Source organism: Coccinella septempunctata, chromosome 4 (assembly GCF_907165205.1).
Source record: "Coccinella septempunctata chromosome 4, icCocSept1.1, whole genome shotgun sequence".
Lineage (NCBI taxonomy): Eukaryota > Metazoa > Arthropoda > Insecta > Coleoptera > Coccinellidae > Coccinella > Coccinella septempunctata.
Window position 1 is genome coordinate 29378578 of NC_058192.1, and position 19033 is coordinate 29397610.

The 19033-nt window shown below is 39.0% G+C and overlaps 1 protein-coding gene across 1 annotated transcript in view; it reads left to right on the forward strand.

Annotated features, from left to right (window-relative positions):
* Positions 1 to 18991, forward strand: part of LOC123311599 (protein grindelwald) — a 38371-nt gene extending 19380 nt beyond the window's left edge. Inside the window, exons 3-4 of the mRNA XM_044895650.1 lie at positions 12916 to 13070; positions 17402 to 18991. Coding sequence (XP_044751585.1) covers positions 12916 to 13070; positions 17402 to 17608 — 362 coding nt within the window. The 3' untranslated portion in view covers positions 17609 to 18991. The remainder of the gene's footprint in view (positions 1 to 12915; positions 13071 to 17401) is intronic.
* Positions 18992 to 19033: the final 42 nt, after the last annotated feature.

A 19033-nucleotide genomic window follows, 5' to 3' on the forward strand; every position in this document is an offset into this window, starting at 1 on the left:
CGATCTAGGCATTTTCGGAAAGCTCGATTCTTACTCTTGCGTTCCATTTACCGCTCTACCCGGCCACGCGCCTTCGGCGCTCGCCATTTCAAATTTCCCATACCCTCCACCGACACTTCAACATGGCAAAAAATTTGATACGATTCAGTGATCATTTTTTATCAACGTTATAGTATTAACTAGTATAGCCAGGAGATCCACCTTGTAGGTAGATTCACCTTTACTGGCAGATTCGCCTTTCGTCCGTAGCTCGGGCCTTCGGCCCTCGCGATACGCCTTTTGTTCGTAGCTCGGGCCTTCGGCCCTCGCTCGATTCCCCTTTTATAAATATCTAGGCCAAAAACGTTTTTTAAAAGCCCGATCGATTTAAGGCACCTCGTTCTGTGATCGCTGCCAAGCCGTCAAAACTGACGTTAACCTTTAAATCACACTCTGACATCGATTGTCAAAGTGCACTTTCACTTAATTTTCTCTGATAATCAATAGAAAATAATTTAATTTTGTGGAATGTCACTCGATTTTTAATAGACGTCAAAAATTTTCAAAATTCTTACGCTTTTTTAGGTAATATCGTTCGGGCTCCGGGAAAAAAAACAGGCCTATTTTAATTTCGGGTTCTTCGAGCTTAGTTCGACACCCATCCCGGCTCTCGAGCTACCGCGGATCTCTCAAGCTAATCAAATCAAATTGGTACCTTTTCGCGAAAGTCGTGAATTTCGCGATTTTCTCACGCAATTTTCGGACACTTCTAGACGGGGTAAAAATACGATCTAGGCATTTTCGGAAAGCTCGATTCTTACTCTTGCGTTCCATTTACCGCTCTACCCGGCCACGCGCCTTCGGCGCTCGCCATTTCAAATTTCCCATACCCTCCACCGACACTTCAACGTGGCAAAAAATTTGATACGATTCAGTGATCATTTTTTATCAACGTTATAGTATTAACTAGCATGGCCAGGAGATCCACCTTGTAGGTAGATTCACCTTTACTGGCAGATTCGCCTTTCGTCTGTAGCTCGGGCCTACGGCCCTCGCAATTCGCCTTTTGTCCATAGCTCGATTCCCCTTTTATAAATATCTAGGCCAAAAACGTTTTTTCAAGAGTCCGATCGATTTAAGGCATCTCGTTCTGTGATCGCTGCCAAGATAATTCCGTCAAAACTGACGTTAACCTTTAAATCACACTCTGACATCGATTGTCAAAGTGCACTCACGTAATTTTCTCTGATAATCAATAGAAAATAATTCAATTTTGTGGAATGTCACTCTATTTTTAATAGACGTCAAAAATTTTCAAATTTCTTACGCTTTTTTAGGTAATTTCGTTCGGGCTCCGGGAAAAAGAACAGGCCTATTTTAATTTCGGGTCCTTCGAGCTTAGTTCTACACCCGTTCTGGCTCTCGAGCTACCGCGAATCTCTCAAGCTAATCAAATCAGTTTGGTACCTTTTCGCGAAAATCGTGAATTTCGCGATTTTCTCACGGAATTTTCGGACACTTCTAGACGGGGTAAAAATACGATCTAGGCATTTTCTGAAAGCTCGATTCTTCCTCTAGATTTTTATACCCAGCATGTCCCCGCGTCTCGCCTTCGGCGCTCGCCATTTCAAATTTCCCATACCCTCTCCCGACACTTCAACATGGCAAAAAATTTGATACGATTCAGTGATCATTTTTATCAACGTTATATTATTAATTAACTAGTATAGCCAGGAGATCCACCTTGTAGGTAGATTCACCTTTACTGGCAGATTCGCCTTTCGTCCGTAGCTCGGGCCTTCGGCCCTCGCGATACGCCTTTTGTTCGTAGCTCGGGCCTTCGGCCCTCGCTCGATTCCCCTTTTATAAATATCTAGGCCAAAAACGTTTTTTAAAAGCCCGATCGATTCAAGGCACCTCGTTCTGTGATCGCTGCCAAGCCGTCAAAACTGACGTTAACCTTTAAATCACACTCTGACATCGATTGTCAAAGTGCACTTAATTTTCTCTGATAATCAATAGAAAATAAATTAATTTTGTGGAATGTCACTCGATTTTTAATAGACGTCAAAAATTTTCAAAACTCTTACGCTTTTTTAGGTAATATCGTTCGGGCTCCGGGAAAAAAAACAGGCCTATTTTAATTTCGGGTTCTTCGAGCTTAGTGCGATACCCATCCCGGCTCTCGAGCTACCGCGGATCTCTCAAGCTAATCAAATCAAATTGGTACCTTTTCGCGAAAATCGTGAATTTCGCGATTTTCTCACGCAATTTTCGGACACTTCTAGACGGGGTAAAAATACGATCTAGGCATTTTCGGAAAGCTCGATTCTTACTCTTGCGTTCCATTTACCGCTCTACCCGGCAACGCGCCTTCGGCGCTCGCCATTTCAAATTTCCCATACCCTCCACCGACACTTCAACATGGCAAAAAATTTGATACAAAAAATTTGATACGAATCAGTGATCATTTTTTATCAACGTTATAGTATTAACTAGTATAGCCAGGAGATCCACCTTGTAGGTAGATTCACCTTTACTGGCAGATTCGCCTTTCGTCCGTAGCTCGGGCCTACGGCCCTCGCGATACGCCTTTTGTTCGTAGCTCGGGCCTTCGGCCCTCGCTCGATTCCCCTTTTATAAATATCTAGGCCAAAAACGTTTTTTAAAAGCCCGATCGATTTAAGGCACCTCGTTCTGTGATCGCTGCCAAGCCGTCAAAACTGACGTTAACCTTTAAATCACACTCTGACATCGATTGTCAAAGTGCACTTTCACTTAATTTTCTCTGATAATCAATAGAAAATAATTTAATTTTGTGGAATGTCGCTCGATTTTTAATAGACGTCAAAAATTTTCAAAATTCTTACGCTTTTTTAGGTAATATCGTTCGGGCTCCGGGAAAAAAAACAGGCCTATTTTAATTTCGGGTTCTTCGAGCTTAGTTCGACACCCATCCCGGCTCTCGAGCTACCGCGGATCTCTCAAGCTAATCAAATCAAATTGGTACCTTTTCGCGAAAATCGTGAATTTCGCGATTTTCTCACGCAATTTTCGGACACTTCTAGACGGGGTAAAAATACGATCTAGGCATTCTCGGAAAGCTCGATTCTTACTCTTGCGTTCCATTTACCGCTCTACCCGGCCACGCGCCTTCGGCGCTCGCCATTTCAAATTTCCCATACCCTCCACCGACACTTCAACATGGCAAAAAGTTTGATACGATTCAGTGATCATTTTTTATCAACGTTATAGTATTAACTAGTATAGCCAGGAGATCCACCTTGTAGGTAGATTCACCTTCACTGGCAGATTCGCCTTTCGTCCGTAGCTCGGGCCTACGGCCCTCGCGATACGCCTTTTGTTCGTAGCTCGGGCCTTCGGCCCTCGCTCGATTCACCTTTTATAAATATCTAGGCCAAAAACGTGTTTTAAAAGCCCGATCGATTTAAGGCACCTCGTTCTGTGATCGCTGCCAAGCCGTCAAAACTGACGTTAACCTTTAAATCACACTCTGACATCGATTGTCAAAGTGCACTTTCACTTAATTTTCTCTGATAATCAATAGAAAATAATTTAATTTTGTGGAATGTCACTCGATTTTTAATAGACGTCAAAAATTTTCAAAATTCTTACGCTTTTTTAGGTAATATCGTTCGGGCTCCGGGAAAAAAAACAGGCCTATTTTAATTTCGGGTTCTTCGAGCTTAGTTCGACACCCATCCCGGCTCTCGAGCTACCGCGGATCTCTCAAGCTAATCAAATCAAATTGGTACCTTTTCGCGAAAATCGTGAATTTCGCGATTTTCTCACGCAATTTTCGGACACTTCTAGACGGGGTAAAAATACGATCTAGGCATTTTCGGAAAGCTCGATTCTTACTCTTGCGTTCCATTTACCGCTCTACCCGGCCACGCGCCTTCGGCGCTCGCCATTTCAAATTTCCCATACCCTCCACCGACACTTCAACGTGGCAAAAAATTTGATACGATTCAGTGATCATTTTTATCAACGTTATTATATTGACTAGCACTGCCAGGAGATCCACCTTGTAGGTAGATTCACCTTTACTGGCAGATTCGCCTTTCGTCCGTAGCTCGGGCCTACGGCCCTCGCGATACGCCTTTTGTTGGTAGCTCGGGCCTACGGCCCTCGCAATTCGCCTTTCGTCCATAGTTCGATTCCCCTTTTATGAATATCTAGGCCAAAAACGTTTTTTTAAAAGTCCGATCGATTTAAAGCACCTCGTTTTGTGATCGCTTCCATTTCCGTCAAAACTGACGTTAACCTTTAAATCACACTCTGACATCGATTGTCAAAGTGCACTTACTCTTAATTTTCTCTGATAATCAATAGCAAATTATTTAATTTTGTGGAATGTCACTCGATTTTTAATAGACGTCAAAAATTTTCAAATTTCTTATGCTTTTTTAGGAAATTTCGTTCGGGCTCCGGGAAAAAGAACAGGCCTATTTTAATTTCGGGTCCTTCGAGCTTAGTTCGACACCCATACCGGCTCTCGAGCTACCGCGGATCCCTCAAGTTAATCAAATCAATTTGGTACCTTTTCGCGAAAATCGTGAATTTCGCGATTTTCTAATTCAATTTTCGGACACTTTTAGACGGGGTAAAAATACGATCTAGGCATTTTCGGAAAGCTCGATTCTTCCTCTAGCTATCCATGTACCGCTCTACCCGGCCACGCGCCTTCGGCGCTCGCCATTTCAAATTTCCCATACCCTCTCCCGACACTTCAACATGGCAAAAAATTTGATACGATTCAGTGATCATTTTTATCAACGTTATTATATTGACTAGTATAGCCAGGAGATCCACCTTGTAGGTAGATTCACCTTTACTGGCAGATTCGCCTTTCGTCCGTAGCTCGGGCCTTCGGCCCTCGCTCGATTCCCCTTTTATAAATATCTAGGCCAAAAACGTTTTTTAAAAGCCCGATCGATTCAAGGCACCTCGTTCTGTGATCGCTGCCAAGCCGTCAAAACTGACGTTAACCTTTAAATCACACTCTGACATCGATTGTCAAAGTGCACTTTCACTTAATTTTCTCTGATAATCAATAGAAAATTATTTAATTTTGTGGAATCTCACTCGATTTTTAATAGACGTCAAAAATTTTCAAAATTCTTACGCTTTTTTAGGTAATATCGTTCGGGCTCCGGGAAAAAAAACAGGCCTATTTTAATTTCGGGTCCTTCGAGCTTAGTTCGACACCCATCCCGGCTCTCGAGCTACCGCGGATCTCTCAAGCTAATCAAATCAATTTGGTACCTTTTCGCGAAAATCGTGAATTTCGCGATTTTCTCACGCAATTTTCGGACACTTCTAGACGGGGTAAAAATACGATCTAGGCATTTTCGGAAAGCTCGATTCTTACTCTTGCGTTCCATATACCGCTCTACCCGGCCACGCGCCTTCGGCGCTCGCCATTTCAAATTTCCCATACCCTCCACCGACACTTCAACGTGGCAAAAAATTTGATACGATTCAGTGATCATTTTTTATCAACGTTATAGTATTAACTAGTATAGCCAGGAGATCCACCTTGTAGGTAGATTCACCTTCACTGGCAGATTCGCCTTTCGTCCGTAGCTCGGGCCTACGGCCCTCGCGATACGCCTTTTGTTCGTAGCTCGGGCCTTCGGCCCTCGCTCGATTCACCTTTTATGAATATCTAGGCCAAAAACGTTTTCTCAAAAGTCCGATCGATTTAAGGCACCTCGTTCTGTGATCGCTGCCAAGCCGTCAAAACTGACGTTAACCTTTAAATCACACTCTGACATCGATTGTCAAAGTGCACTTTCACTTAATTTTCTCTGATAATCAATAGAAAATAATTTAATTTTGTGGAATGTCACTCGATTTTTAATAGACGTCAAAAATTTTCAAAATTCTTACGCTTTTTTAGGTAATATCGTTCGGGCTCCGGGAAAAAAAACAGGCCTATTTTAATTTCGGGTTCTTCGAGCTTAGTTCGACACCCATCCCGGCTCTCGAGCTACCGCGGATCTCTCAAGCTAATCAAATCAAATTGGTACCTTTTCGCGAAAATCGTGAATTTCGCGATTTTCTCACGCAATTTTCGGACACTTCTAGACGGGGTAAAAATACGATCTAGGCATTTTCGGAAAGCTCGATTCTTACTCTTGCGTTCCATTTACCGCTCTACCCGGCCACGCGCCTTCGGCGCTCGCCATTTCAAATTTCCCATACCCTCCACCGACACTTCAACGTGGCAAAAAATTTGATACGATTCAGTGATCATTTTTTATCAACGTTATAGTATTAATTAGGTGTATTTATTAGTACCTTAAGACATTTACATTGTATAGGACAAGTCAAATGAAAAATAGAAAAATCCATTTTCGAGAACTTATTCTCCGATGACATTTATCGATAATCCTGTAGTAAACTTTTCGCATTAATTCACTCAAACATAAAATTCCCAAATGCCACCACTTTTTTGGGTCTCCCAATAGAAGGAAATTCTTTGTCATACTCTTCATTCACAATCTTTCTGATTGTGGAAATATTCAGCTGAAATATAAGTCTTTTAGATTCAGATGAAACATTATATAAATTCTCTTACATTGAATATGTACGCTATCGTCTGACGTATTGTGGATTTTAGAATATCAGCGTATAACTCATATATCTATTATATTCTATCGATAATGGGACCTCGAAAATTGAACCCAGCCCGTGGCCGGAATCGACTTATGCGCATGTGCAGAAATATTAAGAATAAAAATACCTGATTAGTTCTGTCTCTTTCTGATACATGGTTTTATGAATTGACAGGAATGAAATGATTTTACTTCACAACCATTCGAATATTTTCGACCTTAACCTATCAATATGTTGATATTGGTTTGAATCAGGTTCAAACTCAGGTTTGCATTACGTAGTATAATTTGTATTTCTTCGTTGATTTCTAGTAACTAGAAGTCAGAATTCTTGAAACTTCATCATTTTGCAACACTAGACGCTCGGATTCATAACAATAGTGAAATATTATGTGTTTTCCACAGAAATGCGGAGTGCGGAGATTAACAAAAGTGATGTTGAATCAACAAAATTGTAGGACTGTGAATACATTTTTCTAGGTTGTTCACTATCGTATATTGTCTGCATTGTATCTAGATAAGTCTGTTATTGTCTTGAAATTCAGTTGGGAGTTGAGGTAATAATTCTAGTTCAGTTTATATGATTGTTTTTTCAGCACTGAAATAGTGAAATATCTAAATCGACATCTATATATATAAAGCTCAACTGTAGTTACTAGTATCTACAAGTTTCTCATCTTCTGGCAATATTCTTATTGCCAAATTGATTATTGTATTGCTTCTATTGAAGCATGGCTCTTTTAATGAGCACTCTGTACTTTTATATATAAAATATAACTACATATTACATTAAATGTTGACCAAAGAATATTTTTTATTGAGTATTGAGTAGATTTACAAGAGGGGAAATTCAGGAGGTGAGATAAGTATGATGTTGACACAAACACGCAATATTAAAACTGGTATGAAACAGTAATAAAACGAAATTGTTATGTTATTATGTCACTCTTGAGTTTACTGAGTATAGACAATACCATTCCTATTCGGCACTTATTATTTCACAAATCATAATAATATTGAGTGAATAGTTTTGATGCACTCATTTGGTTTGATCTCTTTTCGTTGATTTATCTGAAAGTTGAAAAAAACGGATAAATTCTCGATGAATTCAATATTCATTAACTTTCGCGTCGAATAAAATTCTTCTCAAAATGTGTACAAGAATTTGAAATAAATCATCATTCGAATTCATTCAACGTCAAATATGATTCTGTTATCTGTGAATATGAAAACAAACTAACCAATATCTTGATTGTCATTTTTGAACTTCTAATTCGCGCATGCGTACAAGTGGAATACTCCCAACGATTTGGCTTAACTTTTTGTCGTAGTCTAGAACGCGTGTTATCGATATTGGTATAATAGATATATGGTATAACTATTTGAATGAGCGGACCTGAATTCTAAATAGCACTTCCTGAAACCCTGTCTCTTTTTTCAATCACTTTCGGCATTTTCGAATTTTCGTAATAAAAATTGATATTAGTTGTGGCAACGGCGTTATGACATTGACGACATAGAAATACCAAACTAAAATAAATTTGAATGAAGTATACAAATAAATGTTTCTTTCATCTTCGGTATTCATTACTGATGAAAAATTGCCGGTACATCATATTCTTTCAATGAATATTTCACGAAATATGGAAGGTTGAATTATTGAAAATTTCGACAAGGAATAGATGAAGGTGGTGCTTCGGACTTCGGATGAACGCCGGAAGGGGCAATGTATATAGTCATATGAGTATATTTATAGTCACTGTAATAATACAGTGACTCTAACGAGACAGTGGCGGAAATTTAGCAAGAATATGGCGGACTAGAAACACAGATTTCAATTCTTTGATCTCTAATTCGGAATGCGGATTGGCTCACGTCACGTCACGTGACCAAATCCGCCATATTCTTGCTAAAACGATGAAAAACGAGACCACAATTGTCACCACCGTCTAGTTAGAGTCACTGTAGTTTAAGGTATTTCTAAAACGTTGTTTGGCAATTTCGAAAATTTCAGTAGAGGTAACTGAGCGCAGAGGGTAAGTGTGCGCAGTGCGTATATCTAGACTATGCAATGTATGAAAGAGGGGTTCATTTGGGTGAAGCAAGGGCGCAGAATCACCAAATTAGTTTTTCATAGGAGTGCGCCGTGCGACGGTTCGTTAACTTTTTATTTGCAATCAATCAAATTCACTAGTTTTCTTCATAATTAATCTCTGCAAATTCTCCCAGGTCTAAGTTCCGAGTCCGACAGTGTTAAACAATATTTTATTCGATCATGCGCATATCAATCTAAATATATATAATATAATAAAAAATTTTAGGTTCTCTTAGCTGCTCAACACTATAAGAACGTCAATTCAAATTTTGGCTTACTGGGAAAAGTGTGCGCAGGTAAGTGTGCGCATAGATTCAATATATGGGCATTTGTTCAGTGAGGAATGAATTATGACATGTTGATTTTCTTGGTTAAAACTCGATCAATATTGCCTATTTGTTCAGAAAAATATGAAGAACCACCAACAGTGGAATGTATCAAGTGTTGTGTTCACCAGGAATGGTGGCACGAACAATAATGCAGCGCATGTAAAGAGGCTCTTCTGTATTGACGATAAACAGTATTTTTCTAATAGTGTAACATTTTGATGACATTGATTTGGTATTTGTTATGATTGTAGTTCACTAAGCACTGCGTTTACTTGCCTCGTGAGGGTGCGCACACTTACCCGCAATACGGGGCATGTTAACGCACTCCGACTTTCACCATTAAATTTTTTTTGCAGAAAGAAAACGTTATTGTTTGTTTGCTTTTTGATGTTTTTTTATAGATTAGAAAATTCTCAATCTTATGAATATGTTTTAATTTTCCTAGCTTCAACATTTGGAACAGGGTATTGCCTGAAATGCAAAAGTGCGCACAGTTGCCCCGAATGACTCTTCATCTTTGGCACCTTCAATTTTGTCATAAAAACAGTTTCTTGATACAGCTCTTTCTTGAGCAACAGTTTTCTTGGTTGTAGTTTTCGCACTCTTATAGCGTTCGTGATCATCATCTGAGCCAGTGCTTTGCCAGGTCTTGAAGGCTTCCTTCTTGTTTTGAATTGCTGTTTTTACTGATTCATTCTACCATGTTGTGTCCTTATCTTTTATAATGCCTTTTGATACGCCTAAATTTTCATTTGCTTCTGTTATACAGAATTGATCAAATTTCGACCACATGTCGGTGCAGTTCTGGTATTCGTGTTCCAAATCGTTCTATAGATAGTCGTGTAAAGAGTTTAGAATGGGAGCGTCCTTATCACCCTTCAGGTTGATGGTTTAACCATTTTATTCTTTTTGTGTTATCTTGTGCTTGTTTAATAGGTTTAGGCATTTTAAATTTTTTTACTAATATTCTGTGTTGTGTAATTAAGGATTCGCCAAGTACCTATGACTTTGCAGTCTTTAAAGCAATGACGTAGTTTCTTCTCGGTCAAAAGGTAGTGAGGATTTACCACCACTTTTGGTGTGTTCGTCTTTCTTTTTAAAATGTGAGTTTAAAATTATTTGATTGTGTCTGATTGCAAAATTTACAATTTCGGTGTCCTGTCGATTTACCTCCTCGTATACAAAACCTCCATGATTATGGAGAGGTACATGGAGCCTCCATGCACCTCTCCCTAATCATCTGAAGCGGTACCTATATGCCCACTGAGGTCCCCACCGCATACTCATGTCAGTAGTTATATAGAAAGCTATAGCGAAAATATTGAACAGTAAAGGCATTAACAACCAACCTTGTTTTATTCCAGAGTTGGTTAAGAAATGGTCGGTTGTAGAGCCATTATGGCACATCTCCTTGTTTCCAGATCTTGCGGGATAGTGTTAGGAGACTATTCACAATGTCCAGGGCTTTGAACTTATTATTTTTCATATTTGTTATCGCACTTATGAATTCCGACATTGAAATTTTATTATCAAGCGATGTCATCGGACTATACGCGGGGAGCCGATCTAAAAAGATAAATTATTTTGATTCAAGAACTGCGAGTAATGCTCCTTCCATCTTTCGAAAATTATTCTATCATCAGTTAGGATATCTCCATGAGCATCTCTTATAAGAAAGTCAGCTTTTCTGCTTGGAGCGTAAACAGCTCTAGTTGCTTCGAAAAAACGCCTATAGTCATAGTTGTCGACGAGGTTGTCGGCGTAAGCTTGTATTTCCTAGCTTTTTCTCTCCACCAGCTATCCTTGATTTCTCTTATTTCTTGACAGACCTCGAGTTTTATGTTTATAAGACTATTTTGCTGTTTTCATTGCTTTGTGTTTTGCCTCCAAAAAGGGTTCGATATGAGTTTCGCTGTCGGCGAACCAATCTGGGGATTTTCGGGAGCGTTCTGTGCTCAGTATTTTTGTCGCTGATTTGAATCGGAGCCAATGACTGTCAATGTCGTCGTTACAATCCACTGGTGTTAGACCTCGTGTTAGACTATCTTTGAAAGCAGCTGTGAATCTTTCTGTTGTGGGAGGGTTTTGTAGTTTGAAGATTAGAAGGCACCCTCTTAGTAACTTTATCTTGCATTAGTATTTTAGGAGCATTGAGATCCTTAAGCTGCATTCACAATCAATTCGCGGGCCGAAGTGCACTTCGGCACGAAATTTACCATTCGCAATAATCTTGGAACCAAATACTCAAATGAATCAAAAATGTAACTGATCAAAACATAAGCATCAGCATCATCTATAACCGGCACGAAATTCCTTGCTGAAGTGATAGTTTGGAACTTGCAAGAAATTTTGTCTTGAATTTCATTGTGAATGGTAACGGAGAACGCCATCTGCTAAGCTTCCGTGCCGAAGTGCACTCCGGCCCGTGAATTGATTGTGAATGTAGCTTCATTCTCGAGATTACCAGCCTATGATCAGTCCAGCATTCCATATCTCCTCTGGGTTCAGTGACCAAAACCTCTGTGAGATCTTTTCTTCTCACGATTACATAGTCGAGAGTATGTCAAGGCACTGAGCGCGGGTGGCGCCAGGTCCCCCTTGAATTGGACATCGTAATAAAATAGGTGTTCGTTATACACAGATTGGGTTTTGCACAAAGAGCCAGCAGACGTTCTCCGTTCGAATTAATGCTGTCTGTGCAGTGTTTTTCTATTATTCCTGGCCACAGTTCTGAGTCTTGACATCTACCCACTCTGGCGTTGAAGTGTGTCGTAGAAAGTGTCCATTTAAGTTGTCAGAGTAGTTCGAAGTGGGTACGTATAATCCAATGTTAATAAAAGTGTCATTTGCTGCAGGAAAGCGTAGGGTTATTATACTTTCTGAGATGCCAAATGGATTTTCGCTTAGTTTGGCGGCCAGGTCATTTCTAATGGCAAAGCCTATGCCATGTTGTATGTTTTCGCCTTCCGGCAAGCCCTTCCAGCTAAAAGTATAAGCTTGTTCTATCAAGCTACCTTCGTCCGAAAAGCGTATCTCGCTTAAGGCAACTATTGCAATGGATGTTCGTTGCAGTTCCTTATCGATTAGGGCGGTACGACTCTCGGGTCGGTCGGCCTTGGGGTTATCTAGCAAGGTTCTGACGTTCCATGCTGCAAAAGCTATGTGCTTTTCATTGGTGGTTGTATGATTTATGAGAAAAACAATAATGTTCAAGACGTTCATGAGGTGGAGAAAACCGAAAAAGATAGGTACAGAAAATAATTGTCTTTGTTGCCTTAAGACAAAGGTCTTAGGCAAATAAAAGAGATGTGAACTCAGAGGCCTCGGATGCAAAGGCAGGTCTGACGAATTTTGCCTTGGTGGCGATAATTATTAATCAGAATAAATTTCAATTTTTGTATTGAATGCTATATTTATATTCAAGTACCTCCACTCATATCAAATAATGATGAAAGTAATCGATTCGAAAGTAATGAGTTATTTATTTCTCAGTAGTATGATGGTTTATTATATTATCTTATTCAACCAATAGACCAAATACATAGGTTTCACTCACCCATTGGGCATTTGTCAAAACTTACCTTAGCATAAGGAGAGTTGTAACAAGTGAACAAAATTCTTTCACGGTAGAATTCCTCAGAAACCTCAATGATTTCATTAATTCTGAAGATTATTTCTGATGGAATAAAGGTTGGGCTAGAATGCTTCTGGACTGAGATATGCTAGTTGAAGTAAAATTTGTCACTTGTCACAATTCTCCTCGGTCTCCCCTGCTTTAAATAATACGTATATGATTTCAAGGACAGATTTTTAAGTAGGTGTCTTATAATAATGATAATAATACTCATCTCATAATTTTTTTTTCCAGAACAAGTGCGGACCCTCTCATATATGATAACAACAACCTTAGTTCTCGTATGTTTCATGCTGTTTGTGTTGGTAGTTGCTGTAAGCTTCCAATTATACAGATGGAAAGTTAAAAAAAACATCAGTCTCAAGAATCTGAAGTCCAAACTTTTCAAGGTAAGTTGAATTTCATTTGAGATTGTTAATTCTCTGGGGTTTTTGACCCACAATTTATTTTAAGGAATATTACGAATGTGGCAATTGGCAATATTCATCGCTATTCAGTAGACATGAATTATTCATCTCTTCAAATGCGAATTTAGTTTTTCTATATTGGTCTATCTACAACACATTTTCTAGTGAAGCGAACCATCTTTGCACACTCCAGATGTTTGATATGACTGATATGTGTATAAAGTTTGAAAGTCAAACCATCCTTCCATACTGTGTGTCATATGCTGCAGATAGATCCACCAATGCTGTTCCTGTTTTTAGTTTATCATTGAAACCTGCTTCGATGAAAGTGGTGAGGCTCAGAACCTGATCACAACAAATTTTATTATTCCTGAAACCCCCTTGCCAACTTTGGAAAGCGTCTTCTAGAGTCGATTCAATCCTAAAAAGAATTAGCCACTCCAGAATCCTTTCCCCGATTTAAAATTCCAATGACTTTTACCTTTCGGAACTCGGCCAGAAAATTGCCAAAATTCAGAATGAAATATAAATGGAAACAAAAATTCCGAAGGAATTGTCGCTCGTTGCGCCCGATTAGGCGCATAAACTGGAGTGCAGTACACATAGTACTCCTTCCTTATAATGTTATTATAAAAAGATAACAACCAAGACAAGGCCCTTTTTCATAAATGTTTGATGAACTCAGGATAAATTCCATCGGATCCAACAGCTTTCCGAGATTTGAAAGATTTCATTGAAGGTTGGATGAAGAATTCAATATCCAATAATAATAATAAACGACGGCCAAAACCATAGGGGCAAAAATTCGCCGAACGAACAACGATGGTCCAAAATTACACAAATTATATGCGCCACCATGGCAGAAACGTCTTCAACACAGAACAGAGAGACTAAGAAGAGACATTGGTCGACTGACGGAGTACTCGAACGGGAATCGCGGAAGGAAGGTTGTGAAAGCTGCCAAAGAAATCATGGATAGAAACAGAACACACACAGAACGAGAGACGGAGAATGCTACAGCTCACCACTCCCTCGACACTCTGTAGCAAAAGCTAAGTCTGTATGCAGAACGCCAGAGAAGATATAAAAGCATTTATAGCCGGAAAAGAGATGATAATTCATTCGAAAAGTCGGAAGAAACTTTCGCTCACTCACATCGTCTGATGGAGAAAATGGAAAGTTACCACCAAAGGAAGCCATTGAACAATTCTGGACCAAACAATTATCAACGAAACCTCAGTTCAATGGAGATACCGGATGGATTGAAGATGAAAAGTCTGAAGCTATAAAATATGAGCCGATGCAACATGACATGATCACAATTGAAGAAGTAAAATCAGCTATCAGAGGATTACACAGCTGGAAAACACCTGGGCCTGATGAATTACAGAACTTCTGGATCAAGAAACTTTGGATCATGCATGACAAATTGACCTCCGCAATAAATGATGTCATTGAAAATCCTGAAAGAATGCCAATATTCCTTACACATGGCACAATGTACCTGTTACCTAAAGACCAAAGGAATACAGAAGACTGATCCAAATACCGACCAATCACATATCTTCCAACGATGTACAAATTAATCACATCGTGCATTTCAAATCGAATTTACAACCATTATTGCGAAAGGAATAACATCATCGCCATGAAACAGAAATTATGCACCAAAGAGAGCCGAGGGTGCAAAGAACAGCTAATAATTGATTCAGTTATCTGCAATCAAGCGTTCTCCAAGCGAAGGAATCTTTACGCTGCGTACACAGACTACAAGAAAGCATTCGATTCCTTACCTCACGAATGGCTCTTGACTATCTTGAATATTTACAAGGTGAATCCTAATATAGTTAAGTTCCTGAAAAACGCCATGTCAACCTGGCTGCTAGTCTCAAAATGAAATCAGCAGATTACAACAGGACCTATTCCAATAAGATGCGGAATTTTCCAAGGAGATTCGCTGAGCTCTCTGTGGTTCTGCAAGGCCCTGAATCCCTTGTCTCATAGATTGAATTCTACGGACTACGGATTTGCCATCAAAAGCGGCAGTAGAACTATGATGAAACTGAATCATCTCCTTCACGTGGACGATTTAAAACTTTTCGCATCTACCAAGAGGCAAATGCAATTGATGCTGAAAATGGTGGAAGGATTCTCGGAAGACATCAAAATGAAGTTTGGACTAGAAAAATGTCGACTGCTGAACATAACGAGAGGGAAAATAGAAGATGGTACGTTCAAACTCAAGGAAGGTGCAGAAATTGAAGCATTAAAGGAAGGAGACACATATCTGGTCATAAAACAGGCAAGAAAAATCAATCAGAGCCAGATGAAGAAAGAACTAACGGAGGAGTTCACCCAAAGATTGAGAGGGATAATTAGAACAGGCCTTAAGAGCAAGAATCTGTTAAAAGCTATCAATACCTACGCTTGCTCGGCGCTGAGCTACTCATTCGGTATCATCTCTTGGACCACCACCGATTTAGCAGTCTTACGGAGAAAAATAAGGACGATGCTGACTAAACACAATAAACATCACCCCAAAAGCTCAATAGAACGGACCGAGCTGCCACGACATCTTGGGGGTAGAGGAATTGTTGATTTGTCCAACCGTATGTCCCAGGAAATTGAAGGACTTCGAAAATATTTCCTGAGCAAGGCTGCTTCGTCAGAACTCCATCGAGTAGTTTGTGTTGCTGATAGTTCTACACCGTTAAAGCTACAACAGGATCACTTGGAAACCGTCGAACACTCTGCAGAAAGTAAAATGCAGAAACTGATTGGCACACCTTTGCATGGAAGGCACCAGAACAAGGTCAACCATGATTACGTCGACAGAAGGTTGTTTCCTGAGACAGAGGGCTTCATGCTCGCCATCCAGGATCAGGTGATTCCAACAAGAAATTACATGAAATATATCGCCAAGGATGCCTCAGTGGCGGACGATAGCTGTCGTTATGGCTGTGCAACATATGAAACTATCCAGCACATCACCGGGGGATGTCAGAAGTTCGCGGGCACGGAGTACAAAAATAGACATGATGCTGTTGCCAAGATTCTTTACCAAGAATTGGCACTAAAACACCAACTTCTAACTTCGAAAAAGGTTCCGTATTATAATTACCATCCGGATGCTGTGTTAAATGAACATCACAAGCTCTACTGGGATCGCACGGTTCTCACAGACCGGAAAATAACCCACAATAGACCAGACCTCATATTGCTCAATAAGGATGAGGACAGAGCACTATTCATCGACGTGGCAATTCCAAATAATAACAATCTTTTAGATAGGCACACTGAAAAAATTTCAAAATACAGAGATCTCGAGGAACAAACCAGAAGACAGTGGAAGCTGAAAGATATCAAGACCATCCCTAATGTCATTTCATCTACAGGCCTGAAGAAGAAACTACTAGAGAACTTGAGGAAACTTCAGTTGGACGAAAATATCTATAGAGTCATGCAGAAGGCAGTACTGCTCGGAACGGCGAGAACTGTACGCAAGTACCTACATGGAAAATTCAGAGGAACACCGTCTGCTCCTACAAGAAGTGCGGGTGGAGCAGGAATCCAACCTACAGGAGGGAGCCGAGGAGCGACCCAGACCCAACCACCACCACGAGCCCGAAAACCTGGAGAGGGCTCCAACGGAGCTTAATCCTTTTGATATCTGGGATAAGTGAATTTTCCTCTGGAGAGGAGTGTGAAAGCCGCAAGGCTGAGGTCAAATAATACTTGATGAATTATAGGAGCGGTATAAAACGAAAGTACTAAAAAAGGAGGAACCATAACAGATTGTTTCGAAAAGAGCAGAAGACTTGAGATCTAAACTTAAACGTTACTTTTAAAAGCTAAACAGTTATTTTTTCTCCTTACCATACTTTGAATTCGCAAAAATTACATATATCAATGGGAATTGATATTTTAATTTATTCCACCAAGTGCCAACCGGGCACTTCGGAAATATCAAGTTGGAGAACGACCATTCTAAGAATTATCGTTCCAATAAAATAATGCGACTAGCCCGCATTATGACCGAGCGTTTAGGAAACCCTAGATAGTCGAAACATCTAAACAATGACATATATAGGTAATTCAGTATCTACCACTGAATTTAGCATTGTGCAAAGCGGCTCTTATACAGATGATTCTGCATACCCATATATGCTTGTCTGACATACATGCTTGTCTGACTATTAGACCTATTTTGACTAATTTGCTCTACCCTTATTTGCCTCATGTCTCGTCATAAATGGGAATATGTTTTCATGTCACACTAATTATTCTTCTGATTGATATGTTATTTTTTGTAGAAAAGTGAGGCACCTGCAGAATTACAAATGGAGGATCCTTCCAATAATAAAAAACCTGATTTACGTTTAGACATCACTAACATGTCTTCAGTTTCCGATCATAGCCCTGTAACTGCAATGACATCGGTGAATACGAGAAGGCCAGCTGAAGATACTGCCTTGGATTACGCTTATGACAATCATGCAATGACTTCTAGTTCCCGTTGAAACATATCATTTCTAGTGGTAAATTGAAATATCATTGAATGAACATTTTTTAGTAGAAATATTGTAAAATTTGAGGATCGAGAAATATCTTCGGTTACTGATGGTCAATTGAAATAATCAGAATGGCTTTATTTGTTATTTCAATTTTACTCGATCTTACAGATAATATAAACTGCATTATTTCAAATGGAAGTTTCTAGAATGAAATATTAGGATCTTCGTTAAATATTTATAGTATGCAAAATATTTCCAACTATTCCATTGCATCAAGTTTATCAGATCCTCTTCTCTATATCAAAGAATCTGCCATTATTATGCAAAATATGAACCATGTCAGGAGGAAAACGGCAATTAATTCCAAACTCTGTAGTCCAATGTAGTAAAAACTAACTCACATCACATGCTACGGCAATTATTATTTTTCTTGGTTTTTGGCTGAGTAGTATTTCTTTGAAAGGGTCATGTTGACGGATACCTATATTTCTATTTGAGAGTTACAAAAATACTCTGGCCCATTGAACTCTAAAAGAAGAAGAATTCAATGCTCTGACCATACTTTCAGGCCAAGTACTTATATGTTAGTTATAGTAATGTGTGCGCATATTCCATATGGTATTTTAGTCACTTTTCCTATCGAAATCTGCCTATTGTGTGAATAATCTGTGAAAGAGAACAAAAATATTTATCAGTTTTTGTATAACTTCAAACTAAAAGATCAGATTTCAATTAACATCATGGCCTCACTGAAATTTTTGCGGGGCGTCCAATTTAATTCAGCTCAAATATGATTGGAATCAATTCATTTCCTCTCAAAAAACTAATTTTTGTACTTAAAATTGGACTCTGTTAATTTACTATCAACCATTTACCATTACGACTATTCTATTCCGTTAATATTTTAATATTTATTTACAGGAATAATTAGAATTTAAAGAGATAGGTACGAATAGAAATTACTGTCTTGAAATTCAAGGTTTAATATTCTGTAACAGTATTTTTCTGATTCGAATTTTGTAAAATAGATATGGGAAACCGTTCTTGATTATAACATCATTTTGTGTCTATTATTATATGAGATTATTTGAAAATGATTCTCGTTCTTTTTAATTTAGGTACCTATGTGAATATTATAATAGGATCGTTCGTAGAGTGGTTCACAACTGTGCCGAGCAATTAAGCTCAAATGGATTTTCTTTACCCTAAAATGGAATTGCTCTTGCTCTGTTCAGTTCACAACCGTTGCAAACCACTCTACGAACAAACCTTATAAACAGTAGTATAATACCTCTATTGTGATAATAATCATTATGATTATAACAATCATAAGATCTGTACGAGTTGCGGTTTATTGAAATTTCTCATAATAAAACTATTTTTACCCTATATACTTTTTCTTACCATTTAATATAATAACTATACAAACTA